We start from the raw sequence: 14,838 nt of genomic DNA on the forward strand, positions 1-14,838 counted from the left end.
TTGGGGTTGTGATGTCACTATGGTAGTTGTACCCCTCCATGCAGACAGCAGCGCACAGAGAGAGGAGGCAGACACCCTGCTCCAGGTCACTGAGATCTGACCCTGTGTCTCCCACAGAGGATGTTGCAGTCAAAAGCAAAGTCTACTATGTTCCTTTCCTCTGTGCTAGGCTGGGTGCCCGACCTACCCTGAGAACTCCAACTTGCCCAACTGCAAAGTGAGCCCACTGTGCCCTTCCCCTGAATATTCTTAAGATAAAGAACACTAGCTTGCAATTAATGACATCTTTTGGGGCCATGGTCCTCAGTAAGAGGTTAAATAAGTAAATAAATAGAAAATTGCCCCCAAGTGTGGCAATTTACTTTCATGGTGGGTCTTGTGCTTTTCCTGCCTCAGCAAGACTTCTTACAGGATTTTCCAACATTTATGTAATGGCACTGGGCACAGTTGGGGACACAAGCTTGAGCTTTCCAAGTAACAGTATAAATTAACTCTCAGCAAAAATAAAATTAGAAGTCAAAATAGACAGAAGCAAAAACTAGGCAAAACAAAACACCCAACCACAGGCTGCAGACCAGAACAAATATCCCAGAGAGAGAAAGCCACGGTCTGCGGCTCTGCTATTTAGAAATTCATTTCTATATTGCCACAGTGTGGACACAGCGGGCCACATGGGGTACAGAGTTTGACCCATCTGCTTTTCAGAGGAAATCCCCCTTCTGCGGGTCTCTTCTGGGGCAAAAGCTAGAGAACCCAGACCAAACTGGGTCTGAAAGCAGACTTGTATGCTTGCAGAGAAAATGTGCCTGCTCAAATGGAGCTCAAGTTCCAGAGCATGCTAGGCCGTGAAGTCACTCACTCTATCAAAGGATAGACTCGTTAACAGACCTGGTCCCTGATGGTCATTTTTGTTTCAGCTATAAACAGAACCAAAGAAAATGGAGTAAGACCCCAGCCTGGGGCTGGGAAGGAAATAGTCCAGGAGGCCAGCCTCTACCTAGGACTGCCTGGACCACCCCAGGTGGCCACCCACCTTGGCTTTCCAGCATCCTCTCTCCCTCTGGGCGGTGCCCCTAAGGCTCCTCTCTTCTGCTTACACAGGGCGACCTGCAAGAGCTCCATTCCAGGTGGGGCCAATACCTGCTCCTGCTCTGAGTTCCAGCCCTTACACCTGACACATGCTTCCTCGTAGGGCTGAAAGCATGAACTTTTAGGAGCACTGGTATACATGTGCACATGTAATCACGTGTGAATGTTTTGTGATCACATCCCATAGACTAACACGGGCTATATAGGTCATGAGTTTCAGATACATCTAAAAAGATACTCGCCTAAAAAGCATACACATTTATACACGGTATACATTCTTTGTACATGTAAACAGATTAAAAACTCACTTAATGCATTTCTCTCTGTACCCCTCCTTTCCCACCCATAGGCTCTGAGTAATCCCCGCTGTGGTGCGAGAGGTCTGGCTCACTGTTCATAGGATGCAGGATGCTGAGGTGTGGCCACTTATCACTTCCTCTGGTCCAAAATTTTACATAACAATTTTGTTATGTACAAACACTGGTAGAGGGCTGGAGAGATGGCTCAGCGGTTAAGAGCACTGACTACTCTTCCAGAGGTCCTGAGTTCAATTCCCAGCAACCACACGGTGGCTCACACCCATCTGTAATGAGATCGGCTGCCCTCTTCTGGTGTGTCTGAAAACAGCTACAGTGTGCTTACTTATAATAAATAAATAAATCTCTAAAAGGAAAAGCCTCTGGTGGAAACGACCCCTTCCTGTGGAGCCACATCAAGGGCACATGCACCTTTGGTGTCCATTGCTGTTGCCACTCGGTTTCCACCAGAACAATAGGAGACACTTTTCTCAGTGTGGGGGAAGGATGCTTTTACCACTGCTGCTGTGTGGGATGCTTGGTGCGTGCCTCGCAGCTATATCTAAGTTGTCTTTCCTTATCGACTTCATCTGCATAATTCAGCCACACGTGATAAGGGAACTAGAGCAGTGGTTCCCAACCTGTGGGCTCTGACCCCATTGGGGAGGGGGCTCACATATCAGACATTCTGCATAGCAGATATGTACATTATAATTCATAGCAGTTGCAAAATTATAGTTATGAAGCAGCAACAAAAATAATTTTGTACTGGGGGGTCACAACATGAGGAATTGTATTAAAGGGTCCGCAGCCTTAGAAAGGTAGAGAATCACATGTCCTGCCATTATGGGAGTGATACCCAGTTCTCCTCACTGGGCTTCCTCTGTGCCGGTGCACACTCAAGGCACATCATCTGTTTCCTCTCTTAACCACCAACACGGATGGGGGTTCATCTTCTTAGAAGTTTTACGTCTTGTTGGCTCGCCTGACATTTTACCCAACTGTTTTTAAGTATCTGCCATATGGACAGGCTGTTCTGCACACTCCTTTTTACAGTTCTCTGTGCCCTTGTAAGTCTACTTTGCTAGAGGATTTTGTACTGTGGCTCTGACCTGCTTCCAGAGTAACTTCCAAACCCACTGCCACCTGGCCTTGGCGATGGCCTCTGAGGAGAGAGAACACAGTACGGGGCCTGGAACCTCAGCATTCTGGACGACTCAGGCCAACGCTCATCAGTGTGAAAGGACCAGAACTTCACAGGATTCAGCTTGCAGGGAATCCACAGGGTAAGCACAGAGCTCTCGAAACCCATAAACACAAATGTGCTAAGAGTAGCTACTATTGCACAGTGCCAGCCTGCCGTGTGCATGGAGCTGCTAAACACTACCTGAGCAATTCACTGCGTTTCCTTGTAGCCACCATGGAGGTGGTATTGCTACCTTATGGCTTAGGGGATAGGCCAGCTTCAGACCACAGTGAGGCACTGGGCTTTGACCCAGGACCCAGGCATTGAGCTCCAGGATCCTGTTAACCAGTCTTTTCCTCCTCCTCCTCCTCCTCCTCCTCCTCCTCCCACCCCACCCCTCTCCCACACATCCTGGACAAGGCAGCACACTACAGGTGTTTAGGTTCCTTGTCCCCTTTGGGTTGGTGTCAGGCAGTTCAGCATCAGGGTCACGTGTGCACATTTTCCAGCTCCAAGATGTACTACTGTCTGCTATTGTGCTCCACCCCACACCCCCTTCACACTGAACCCCACCCCCACCTCACCCCCTTCACACTGAACCCCATCCCCACCCCACCCCCTTCACACTGAACCCCACCCCCACCACACCCCCTTCACACTGAACCCCACCCCCACCCCACCCAGGGATGTATTAGGAAGCAGAGCCTTTGGGGGTGACTTAAGTAGAGAGAGCTTCTACAAATGGAATCAGGGCTTTTGCTGGGACAAGGTGTGGCATCTCCTCAGGACCTGGATGTGACTTGCAAATCCCAAGCACCTCAGGCACGCAGTCTGGTTACATTTAGCAGGCATTTGCTGGGAGTCTACCATATGTCAGATTGTCTGATACTGAGGACAAGGGAGCAAGGTCATCCTTCAGATATAGTGACTGCCCTTGGGGCTAGCAGCCCCCCTGACAGCACACAGCATTGGCTCTCCTCAAAGACCATCCAGCAGCTGTTATAACAGTCTGGTTCATCAGGGAACATATTATTCACACAGAGCCTGTGGTGTACCCAAAAAACCTCGAAGTGGCTGCTTCAGGGGTTGGATGCTTCTGACACAGGGCCCATGGTGTCCCATGGTGTCCCATGGTGCCTGATCCTGCTCCCTAGAGAGGGGTGTGGCTAAAGCAAGAGGCTCAGTTGCACTGCCTGGGCTGATGCCTGCCAACTGGGGTCTGTAGGCCATGGTGGATAAAGAACAGCACAGCTCTGGAATGCCAAGCTTTGGCCTCTGGAGGACAAAGAGCCTTTGTGAGAGTTTTCTCAGCAGCCCCTCTTCTTGGCTCCCAGCAGTAATCATAGCAGTCAGGTTTCTAAAAGCAGTAAGGGCTCTTTAATAAAAACATAGCTTATGTTAGCAGAGCAACTGGCTTGGCTTTGGTTTGTCACGCAAGTAGATGCTTGCTGGATGTGCTGGCGCGCATCTTTAGTCCCAGTACTCAGGAGGCAGATCTCTGTGGGTAGGAGGCCTGCCTGCTCTACACAGCAAGTACCAGGACAGCCATGCCGACACAATGAAACCCTGTCTCAAAAACAAAACAAGGGGGCTGGAGAGATGGCTCATCGGTTAAGAGCACTGACTGCTCTTCCAGAGGCCCTGAGTTCAATTCCCAGCAACCACATGGTGGCTCACAACCATCTGTAATGGATCTGATGCTCTCTTCTGGTGTGTGTCTGAAAACAGATACAGTGTACTGACATACATAGAATAAATAAATCTTTAAAACAAAGCCAACCAAGAAACCAACAACAACAAAAAACAAAAACAAAAACATAAAACACTGAGGCGTGTCTCCCTTCCCTACACTTTCCTGAATCTTGTTAACACATTGGTCTTTCCACTGACATGACTGGTGGAAATCTACAGGGAGATGGGTGCTTTCACCCCACCCAGGAAGAAGCATGAAGTCAGGGAAGGAAGATCTTTCTCTTAAGTCCTGACAGACAGACAGACTGAGCCATCAGACAAGGTTTCCTCTCCACTTCTGTTCCAAAGGCCAAACAACCCACACAGGATTTCCCTAGCACCCTCCCCTGAGTCAGGGGCTGAACAAGGACATTAGCAGAAAATGTTCTCCAAGTAAATTGTGGCTGTCGCCGAGTGGGGTCACCTGCTGCTCCCGCCCCAAGTAAGAAAAGGTCTTCTCACAAAATACTGGCACTTCTTCCATCTGCCACAGCAGAAGCAGCACGGCCTCTATTGGCTGGCTGTGAGACCATGTGGCCTGACAGAAGGCAAGCCAATCAGAAATGTCCCCAAGTGTCCCCCCCCCCCCCCCCCCCCGCCGTGGGGTATAACAGCCCTGAAGGTGTATCACTGAAAAGAGCAGAAGCCAGCAGGCAGGACATAAGCTAACGTTACTTTCACTTGGAGTTGTCCGAGAGGTCAGAAGTGAGGGGGTTCCTCTTCTCCTTGGTACTGAAGGAGCTGTAAGGGCTCTGTGAAGGGGAAGATGAGCACCACAGAGAATGCACAGGCTCACAGCTCTGCAGACCACGTGGCTGATGTCACTTGGGTTCTTAGCTCTGGCCTCTGGGCCACACCACGTCCTAACGAGATTCTCTGTACAGTGAGTACTGCTGCACAGGTGACTTCCCTTCAGCTCCCATCTTCCCCACCTGCTGAAGACTGAGGATCCCCAAACCGGAAGACACCTCGGACACCAGCATCCTAGTCTACCTGTAAGGAGACTAAGGCACCGGCAATTCCTGCTCCGCAGAACAGCCGTCACTGTGACAGTAATCTCAACCATCTCTGCCATTTCTGAGCTCGGCTAATACATTTTTAAAAACCGTCCCCCAAAGACTCTGTACCCCCCTTTGAGATGAACCAGACCATGGGTTTCTCATGGGAAAAGCACCTCCTTCAAAGTCTCCCCCCGGGGCACCGAGTCCTCTGACCTGGGGTCTTGTAATAGCAGCAGCTCTGATAAAGAGGCTAGGGGGAAACACATCACCTCCTGTGGTGTGCAGTGGCTCTCCATTCACAGGGCAGAGGTACCTTTAGTCAGGTCCTCAAAGTGCTCTGGCAGGCATGTGCACACCTGCACAACCACTGCTGACCCGGACAGTGCATCCCCAGTCACTGCACACTGAAAGCAGCATGGTGTGCTTGCTGCAGTGACATGTGTTATTCTGTGTTCACACATGGGGGATGGAGTCACAACCTGCATCTAAAAGCACAGGAATTAAAATCACCCTGCGTGTTACAGTGCTCTTTATTAATTTAAACAAGGACACGGGCTGGCATTCCCAGAGACATCAGTACCCAGTTGGTTCAGACAGTTCCTCTATTGGTTGACTAGGTCCTCATTTCTAGTGATATCAACACGGTGTCTACAATCAGCTGGTCGTGTCCCGAGAGACTCCAGACACATCACAGACATGGAGCATATAAGACCGGGTGGCCTCACTGGACATCATCATCATCAAAAAGGTCTTCAAAATCTATGGAAACAAATCACAATGAAGTGTTGTTGGGTACAGGACAAGCAAGTGAGAAAACTGGAAAGGCAGAGAGTGGTAAACAGTGTAGCCTGGTAAAGGGCTCCCCAGGAGGCTTAGCTTTAGCCAGCTGGAGGGAGCAGATAGAACTCTGGGGGATGGACAGCACTGCCCCAGTGTAGTCTTAATCGCATTCTAGTTCAGAGGCAATCTTTATAAAGCATGGGGGTGCTGTGGACACACAGACAAGCACCTTGCAGCCTGGAGGCCATACTGAGTGTGAGGACAGCCAGCAGTGCCACGCCTGCACCAGGAGGGTGGAAGTGTGGGGAACAGTGGCCGGACCGAGTCGGAGATGACTACCTTAGTGAGCCTGGGCAAGCCACGCTCCAGATACACAGCTACAGCCTGCTCCAGTCAGAGTGTATTTACAGTCAGCATGCAAACGTGCCACTGGTGCCCACAGCCATGGCCACCCGCTCTTCTGGTCACACATCTTCCACGTTTCCATCTACTGGGCAGGGCCACTTTGAGGCTAGGAACGGCGTCAAGCTCACCCATGTGTGCAGAGCTCATCTGCTTGGAAAGCCAGCCTCCTGTGTTCCTGCACTAGACCTTTCTGGGCAAAGGCAGTGTCTCTAGTACAGCTCTGGCCACGCAGGAGACTGGTCCACCCTCCCCGCCTCCTGACAACTGTGATTCCTGCCCTGAATCCATTCCTGTGACCCAGAAAAGCCTCCCTAGGATATTCCTCTGGATACAATACCACCCAGCTTATCCAGGCTCTCAGCAGCCTGCCTGCAGTCTTGTCTAGATCTCTCACTATTTATAAACTGCACATAGTAGGGGAAGAGAGAGAGTCAGGGCCACAGTAGGACCCAATGCTCACCAGACAACAGCTGCAGAACCCATCTGTCTAGGGAACCGACAAGGCCTTGGTGGAAGCTAAAAGTCTCATGGGCTTCTCACAATGAATGGTTTCATAAGCACTGGGTTTGGCACAGACTGCAGACAGTGCCCACTCTTGCTGAGCTCAGGCAGTGAGTAGGAAATAGGGAGCCTGCGCGTCCCTTCCTTGCCCAGTGTGGCTCATTAGGAGACAGGTGTCTACTGCCGTGTCACCAGGTGCTCTCTGACGGTGCAAGCCAGGCCACTTACTTCCTATAGAACCGCATGCCCTGAACACAGTACACAGCTGCTCTCTCAAGTACCAGGAGCTGACACCAATGAATGGGATTCTGAAGGAGTCCTAGTTCAACGCTATAAGCCCTACACACCCCACAGAGTCAGGAACCCTGCCCTACCCTACCCCACGGTGCCACAGGCCGCGCTGGAAAGCAGTCAGTAGCCCTGCACCATCTACTCCCTGAACAGAATTTAGAGAAATGACTTTGAAGGTTACATTGCCCCTTTCCCCAACCCCCAGCTCTGACACCAGAAAAGCAAAGTCCCCAGGAAGGAAACACCCATCTGACAGATGGCTTCCCCAGTCAAGCATCAGCTACATGCCAATGAGCCCCCAAACCCCATCTGGACTTGGAACTTGAGGGGAGCCCTAGTAAGTTAGAAATCAATATGGCATGGTTAGTCATGGCTCTTTGGAGAGTCGTGCACTAGAGTTTTGCTGGGATGAAAAGAGAAAACCACCTCTCCCCTCCAAGTAGGGAACTTAGCCTAGATTCCCAATCGCCACTTGAACCCAATGTAAGGGTTAACCAGTAGGAATGAGGCGTTCAGAATCAGAAGGACAAGAGGGTCAAACAGGCCCTGTCACATGCCTGGTGATTTTACCACCGGCTTTCACTGCTCAACTGGTACAACAATCTAATCAAGAATGCTTTTAGCCCTGGCCTCGCTCGGGATGAGCGGAAGCGGAGCGCAGCTGTTACCCTGCAAAGGCAGCAGTGGCCATGAGTCCAGGTGGACAAACAGGTGTGACCCAGGGGAGAAAGGGAGACACAGCATTATCAGGAGAGACCAAAGACGGAGAGAGCCCCACAGGCCTGTGTCTGGGAGGCAGGCCATAATCAATGTCCATCTGACGTGCTCTTCATACCACTGCTCAAATGCAACCCTGGGTAGTAAACTGGGGAGAGACTTCCTTCCTGTTCTCCCCTCAGACAGGGCTGACAGGCAGAGCTAACTGCCAGGCACAAGGTCTGGGTCACACTGTTCTGTGATCCAAATTACCCATGGCACAAATCTGTCCACGGCAGAGGAAATTCCTAAGCCTGGCACCCACTCCTGGCATACTCACCATTAAAAAAGTCTGCATGAACGGCCTTCTCATTGGCTGCCAGGTCCATCAAGAGCCCGGTGCTACCTCCAGCCTGGAGAATGAGAGGCAGGGTCATCCAGTGTGTGTGTTTCCCAAAAGCAGGCGGTGGCTTCCTTACCAAACCCATCCCACCTCCCTGGAACAGGACACTGAGGGACAAGAAGAATGCTCTAGTTGGGAGCCATAATTTTCCAAATAGAAAAAGCAGTGGGAATGGGGAAGCCAAGCAAATGATTTTCAAGCTCTCTCAAGGTCCTGTGTCCCTTGAGTTTTCCTTGGCATGGCCTTGTGTGGTACTCTCTTGTCGGAGTCTTCAACCTCCTAGACAATGCCAGAGGCCACAGAAGTAAGTCAGCAAGCTGGATGTCTGCTCGAGAGCCCCCCTTCTTTCTGAGACCACAGCCATTCCCCTTGGGAAGCTGCTCATTCTGCACTGAGGTCTGGGGTGCTGCTGCTCTGGGGAGGATCCTCCAGGACAGCCGCCATACCCAATCTCTCAAAGGCTTTGTGCCAGTTAGTCACCCAGAACAGTGGTAGCAGGGACCTGTGGCTGCGTCTCACAGTACAGCTGGCTTTGGCCTCCTTCTTCCTGGGCCCCATCACTCGAAGGCTGCTGGTTCAAGTTTCCCTGGAGTGTCAGGTACATGAGCATGTCCTGTATTCTCTTTTGAATCTTCCTTCTGCCTCTGCACATACCCCTGCCACCCCAGGAAGCCATACAGACTGCCTCTGAAGTCCCGGCCGAGCCCTCCTGCCTTCGCTGCCTCAATCACAACTTCCTTAAGGCTTCCTTCTTCTTGTTTCCATTTCTCTACTATCTCCGTATAAACCGTAGCCCCAAACCCTCCAAAGGAACAACCCCCACAGGAAGTCAGGCTTCCTCACTGAGATGCCCTCAGATCACCTGCTGCAGGACTGAGGGGCTAAGGCTGAGAGCAATTGACTCATCAGGGGAATCACAGAGCCCACTTCATTTTGCAGACTTCCTTATGCAGACCTGCTTGTTCCTGCCCCTCGGTGTTCAACTATGCCCTGGCTGGTTTTGTGTGTCAACCTGACACAAGCTAGAGTGTCATCAGAGAGGAAGGAGCTCAGTTGAGGAAATGTCTCCACAAGATCCAGCTGTAAGACGTTTTTCTCAATTAAGCCCAGCCCATAGTAGGTGGTGCCATCCCTGGGCTAGTGGTCCTGGGTTCTATAAGAAAACAGGCTGAACAAGCCTCGGTGAACAAGCCAGCCAGCAAGCAGTACCCCTCCATGGTCTCTGCATCAGCTCCTGCCTCCAGGTTCCTGCCCTGCTTGAGTTCCTGTCCTGCCTTCCTCCAGTGATGACCTGGAAATGTAGGTCAAATAAATCCTTTCCTCCCCAACTTGCTTTTTTGGCTATGGTGTTTGTCACAGCAATAGAAACCCTAAGACAAACTACAAGGCATCCCCTTCCTTTAGTGGACCAGGGAGCATCGCTCTGCTCTGCTACTATGGCTCTCGTCATCTATATCCCAAGGTCAACAGGGCACATCCTTCAATATTTGGATCAGGGCAAGCTCCTCTCTTAAGCCTCATCTGAGCCGACTAAAACCCCACGGATACGTCTATAGGGCACCCTCACCCCACCCTACCCTTGCTTAGGATTTGCAACCGGCCTCTTCGGGCCACAACTGACATCTCTCAGGTCCGGGGATGCATTCGCGCATCGCCTTCTCGCTGAGCTTTGAGGAACAGGAAGCGGACATACAAGAGCTGGCTGACACTCCTGAGCATAACCACCCATATCAGACAGAGATCTGTGACCATGGTGGAAATCAAAAGCACAGGATCGCTCGAAAACTCAGTGTGTGTCTACACGAAATAACCGAGTCCCAGCACCAAGCACGCAGTTGCCACACACCAACCCTTACCCTTCTCTCAGAGCTTGGGGGCTGGAGGCCTGTCAGTGCGTAAGCCTCGCTCGGGCCTTCCCTCTCTGGAAGATTTATCAGGAGCCACAATCAACTGACAGCGAGCAAACCCTACTTCCTCGCTGCAGTTCACGTTAACACTCGCCGGCCCTGCGACTGTCCCCGGCAGTTCCCGCTTCCCCGGCCTCTGAATCCCCAAAGGCCTGGGCTCCCGCGCAGGTTTGCAGGCGTGCTCCCACCCCCACGCATCGCTCCGCGCCGCCACCACCCCACCTCATCCAGGTCCACATAGGGCCCCGCGCCCTCGGGGAACATCTCATCGACAGCGGGTTTCATCTCGACAAGGCGGCGTTGCGCTCACTTCCGGCCAGCCTCCTTCTACTTCCGGCGTTCTTCCGAGCACGTCTAGACCCCGGAGGACCGCGCCTCGGTGGCACTCGCTGGCCTGGCTGCAGGGCAGCTACTCTCTTGGAGCTAAAGAGGGCAGCGGATTAGATGACGGTCTAAGGACCAGCAACACCGCACAGCACGAGTTGTCGGCGGAGAAAGGAGACTCTCCATTTCCCAGCAGAGCTGCAGTTCAAAACCATCAGAATGGCTACTGTTTAGGATTCGCAGGCAGTAATGGATTGGCTAGAAGATGGGGGTACTGGATCCCTGGGTGCTGTTGGGGTAACAGAAATCCAAAAGTAGTCCATGCTCAGTGATCACTCACAGGGTCACCTCAGCCAAAAGGAGGAAGCAGCCCAGTGCACGCAGACAAGATGGGCTTTATCTACACGATGAGATAGTGTGGAATCTTAAAACTAAGAAGGGATTCCTAAGCTATGGGCATAGAGGACCCTTAAGGATGTTGTTAAGTGAAACGTAAAGAAACGCTGTGTACCACTCATAAGCAGCCCCTAGAGCAGTCTGACTCATAAATGCCACAGTGTTGGAGATGGCGGTTGTTCAGTGAACACAGTTTTAGATCTGCAAATCGAAAGTTCTAGAGGTGTGCAGTGGGGTTGGGGAGAAGGTGTCCATTAAATGACTGGACTGTCCCCTGAGAGGTGGCCAGGGTGATACATGTTAGGGTGCTATATTATACCATGGTTTTTAAAGAATAAATGAAAGAAAAGAGATGGGGACGGGACAGAGAGGTGTGGATCATTGCCAGAGAGGGCCTGAGATGCTCTGACAGTCTAGAATACTCTAGTGAGGCTCCTGGATGTCCCCACTAGGATCCTCTGAGCACCTCCTGGTAAAATCCAGGTTTAACAAGTAACCCTGTAGCAAGAAGCCTGAAATCCAGCTGATACCTGCCTGCTCTCCATGTCTGATAGGCCTCCTCACCCTCCACTGTCCCCAAACGATGTCCTCTGGTCCTGACTTCAGCAAAGCATCTGTGTTACCCCTGAGTTATTTCCCATCTACCCCCACCCTGCCCCTTGACTGTCAGTCCCTGTTGCTACTGTAGTTGCGCCGAGTCTCTCCAGCAGTACAAGGCTTTTGCTCCTGGGCCTGTCCTGATGGCTTTGGATGTTTTCCCTTACTCTGCTTTCAAAGAGTTGGAGAACTGTTGGTTGGTTGGTTGGTTGGTTGGTTAGTTGGTTAGTTGGGTTGGGTTGGGTTGGGTTTTCCTTTAACAACTTTGAGGTGTCAGGGGCTTGGGGTGCAGGCTGCTAGAGTGAAAATTGGGGATCACAGGTAAGGACAGATCCAGGGAAACCGACTCAGCCAGGATATAATGGGAGCTGAGCCTAGACAAGCACTTCTACCCCTTCAGCCTGAGTGTACTGTGTCAGGTGTGTAAGAAATAACTGGAGAACCCCAGATGCCAGGCCAGTGCCATCCTGAGATACCCACGTGAAGGTCAAACTAAGGACGCAGAGACAAGCAGGCAGCCGAGGGAGCCTCTTGTTAGTTTCTCTTCCTGCTGGTGTGTGGGGCATTTACCAGTGTGTTCTTTGCTTGCATGTCTTGTGTATGTCAGGGAGGCTCACCACCTGTAACACAGGCTGCCCCGGTGTTATGCCACACTGCCTTCATAGTCTAACGTAACCAGAGGACTACCCAGGGAGAGTCCCCTTCCCCCGGCAGTCTCAGCCTGGAGTCTTCTCCTCAGATATTATAAGTGTGGGCTATGGCTCTCCCTCGAAGACAGGGCTCTGGCTTCTTGATTCCTGCTACTCCCAGGAACATGCTGAGTACCGAGTGTGGGTGCCAGTCCCCAATGTGACTGCCGTTCATCCGGCAGTCGAGGGAAGGCTGCCTGGCTTGCCTAACTGGGCACGTGGACTTAACAAGTGAAGCTGTCCTGGGGTCTTTCTTTCAGCTTCCTTATCTGGGGCCACCCCTAGGTCATTGTGAGGATAGAATGACAAAGTGACAGCTAAGGCTGAAAGGCCTGATGGACAGTGATTGATGGATAGAAATGATGTACGTCTTAATTAAAGGCATGCTCCGTGCTCATCAGAATGAAGCCCAGCTAATTCACAGTGCGGCAGCACACATCGACTCCTTGAAAGAAACCCACAGGGGCAGTGTGCAGCTTCAGAGAGAGTTTATTGCTCATGTGCTCCACTCCCCCCACCCCCAAGTCTCTGAATCACCTTCAGCCCCGGGCAGTGCAGCCAGGGAGGCAGAAGACTAGACACTGCTCAATCCTCCTGGTAGGGAACATGGAAGCCTAGGGTGCTCCCCAGAGGAAAGTGTGCAAAGAAGGTTCTGGCCATGTCCTCGATCTGTGGGTAGGCGCCCTGGGTCTGGAAATATTGCACGTAGTTCCAGAAGTCAGAGGTGGAGAAAGGCCAGTAGGGCATAGCTGGTGGCTGTGTGTGGGGATCTGAAAGACAAGACATAGGTAGTCTCAGTGCCTGTCTCATTATCCCCACTAGAAGAACATCTTCTATACAGCCAGAGCAAGTGGATGGTGCTCCCAGTGTCTGACACCGGGAGGACACCTTCCCAGCCAGGAGTAGAATCTGAGTCACTCTGAGTGTACCTCTTACCCGTTAGAGTACCTGCTCCCATGGAAAGAGAAGAAAAGGGAGACAGGACAAAACAAAGTGGGGCTTTGTCCTTGTCTGGAGGATGATGAGCAGAGAGGCAGCCAGGTGATGATGTGGGGGAGGGGAGAGGGGGAATTCAGGCGACATGCCCACGAGGCTTCAGAGAACACAGCACCCACGTTCTAGAGCACAGGCTAGACCACCTCTGTGGTATTGGGACTCCTGAGAGTGCCCAGAGTCTGAGCTCAAACTGAGGGTGGGACTCTAAGAGCCCATTCATTTGTCTTCTGCCCGGGTGCTCTCACATGGCAGAAGACAAGGCCCAGCCTGATGGGGCCCTGGATCCTTCAGCATGCACAGCTCCCCACTGGCAGCAGGACTTGCATTGCCATACTTCAGGAGAGCTAACATTCCCACTGCCAGAGCTGAGCAGCTTCTGCTCCCCCACCCACCTGCATGCACCAGTACCTTTTGCCAGTGAGAGAAAGACATTGAAAAGCATACCTGCTTCCTCTGGCATTGGCTTGGCTCCTGCAAAAGGAAAGGAGAGCCATCACCTAGGGTGAACCTCCATTAACCACTGCAGACCAGGACAAGGACACTTTGAAGGAGAGGCATGGAAAAGCAAGAGAGCTAGGGCTACAGAGTGGCCCCTCACCTGCAGGAATCCCCAGCAGCATGCCAAGGGCCAGCCACCACAGCACACAGGCCTGCATCCTTACCAAGGGCAGTTCAGTATTCTGAGGACCACCTGCAGCAGGAGGAAGGTAAGGATGATGATGATGCCCACTAGGATGAGCCCATCCTGCCACCCTGTAGTGGACCACCCTTAGGAATGCTAGAGTTTTCTAAGTGCTTCTGTTTCTGTTTTTCTCAGCCATTATTCTGAGGTGAGAGCTTATCAATTTTGACTGTTTAAGAGATGTCTCTCCCGTTCCCACCCCCATCACAAACACCAGGTCCACCCTGTCTGTTAAGAGAGCAGTCCAACCCTCCCAGAGGGTACCTTGTTTGCTGGTCTGTTCAGTGCAATCTGCAGCCTTGTGGGGCCACTGCCAATGTTCCGGCTACTCTTTATAGTAGGGCTGGGACAAGGAAGGAAGCGTCACCTTCCTGAGCCATCAAACTGAATATTTCATTCCCCAGCAGAGGACTGTAGGTCTCTGTTTCTCTGCTGGCAGGAGGGCCAGTGGGAGCAGCTGGGGGCATCAGACAACAGATCAAATCTGCCATAAACTTTCAAAGCTGAGTCCAGCATACGTCCATCTAATGCCCCTCCTTCTACATCTGATCCAGGGGCTGCTGAAATTCCCCTGCTGTGCTACGGGACCCTGTGATCCTGTGGCCTCTTTGGTAAGCCTGCAGACACTCCTTCACCCAGGACACCACGCTGGTGGAGCAGCCATAGAGAGGAAGTGTGAGCCAAGCTGGACCCCTCCCCTAAATCAGAGCTTTCCTCCAAGTCTCCAATAGAGAAGGCCAGGGAATAAGCATCAGTAAACACCATGGGGCCTTAGGTTCAGACCTCTGTGGTTATCCCTTGATAGAACCTGTGCCCACCTGTCAGAGGATGTGTAGCCCCATGGACCCGCCCCTGAGGTCTCAATACC

The 14,838-nt window shown here is 51.9% G+C and overlaps 2 protein-coding genes across 2 annotated transcripts; both read right to left on the minus strand.

Moving 5' to 3' along the window:
* Nucleotides 1-5,815: 5,815 nt before the first annotated feature.
* Nucleotides 5,816-10,622, minus strand: Cops9 (COP9 signalosome subunit 9). The gene is made up of 3 exons (XM_021169734.3): nt 10,509-10,622; nt 8,317-8,389; nt 5,816-6,062 (listed from the first exon to the last, which is right to left on the minus strand). The coding sequence occupies exons 1-3, from the start codon at nt 10,569-10,571 to the stop codon at nt 6,025-6,027; spliced, it is 174 nt and encodes a 57-aa protein (XP_021025393.1). The 5' UTR covers nt 10,572-10,622; the 3' UTR covers nt 5,816-6,024.
* Nucleotides 10,623-12,844: 2,222 nt separating this feature from the next.
* Otos (otospiralin) lies at nt 12,845-13,944 on the minus strand. Its single transcript, XM_021175759.2, has 3 exons — nt 13,887-13,944; nt 13,733-13,759; nt 12,845-13,062 (listed from the first exon to the last, which is right to left on the minus strand). The coding sequence occupies exons 1-3, from the start codon at nt 13,942-13,944 to the stop codon at nt 12,878-12,880; spliced, it is 270 nt and encodes an 89-aa protein (XP_021031418.1). The 3' UTR covers nt 12,845-12,877.
* Nucleotides 13,945-14,838: the final 894 nt, after the last annotated feature.

The sequence above is a fragment of the Mus caroli genome, unplaced genomic scaffold, assembly GCF_978045245.1.
Source record: "Mus caroli unplaced genomic scaffold, Mus_caroli_1 scaffold_1, whole genome shotgun sequence".
NCBI classification, from domain to species: Eukaryota; Metazoa; Chordata; class Mammalia; order Rodentia; family Muridae; genus Mus; species Mus caroli.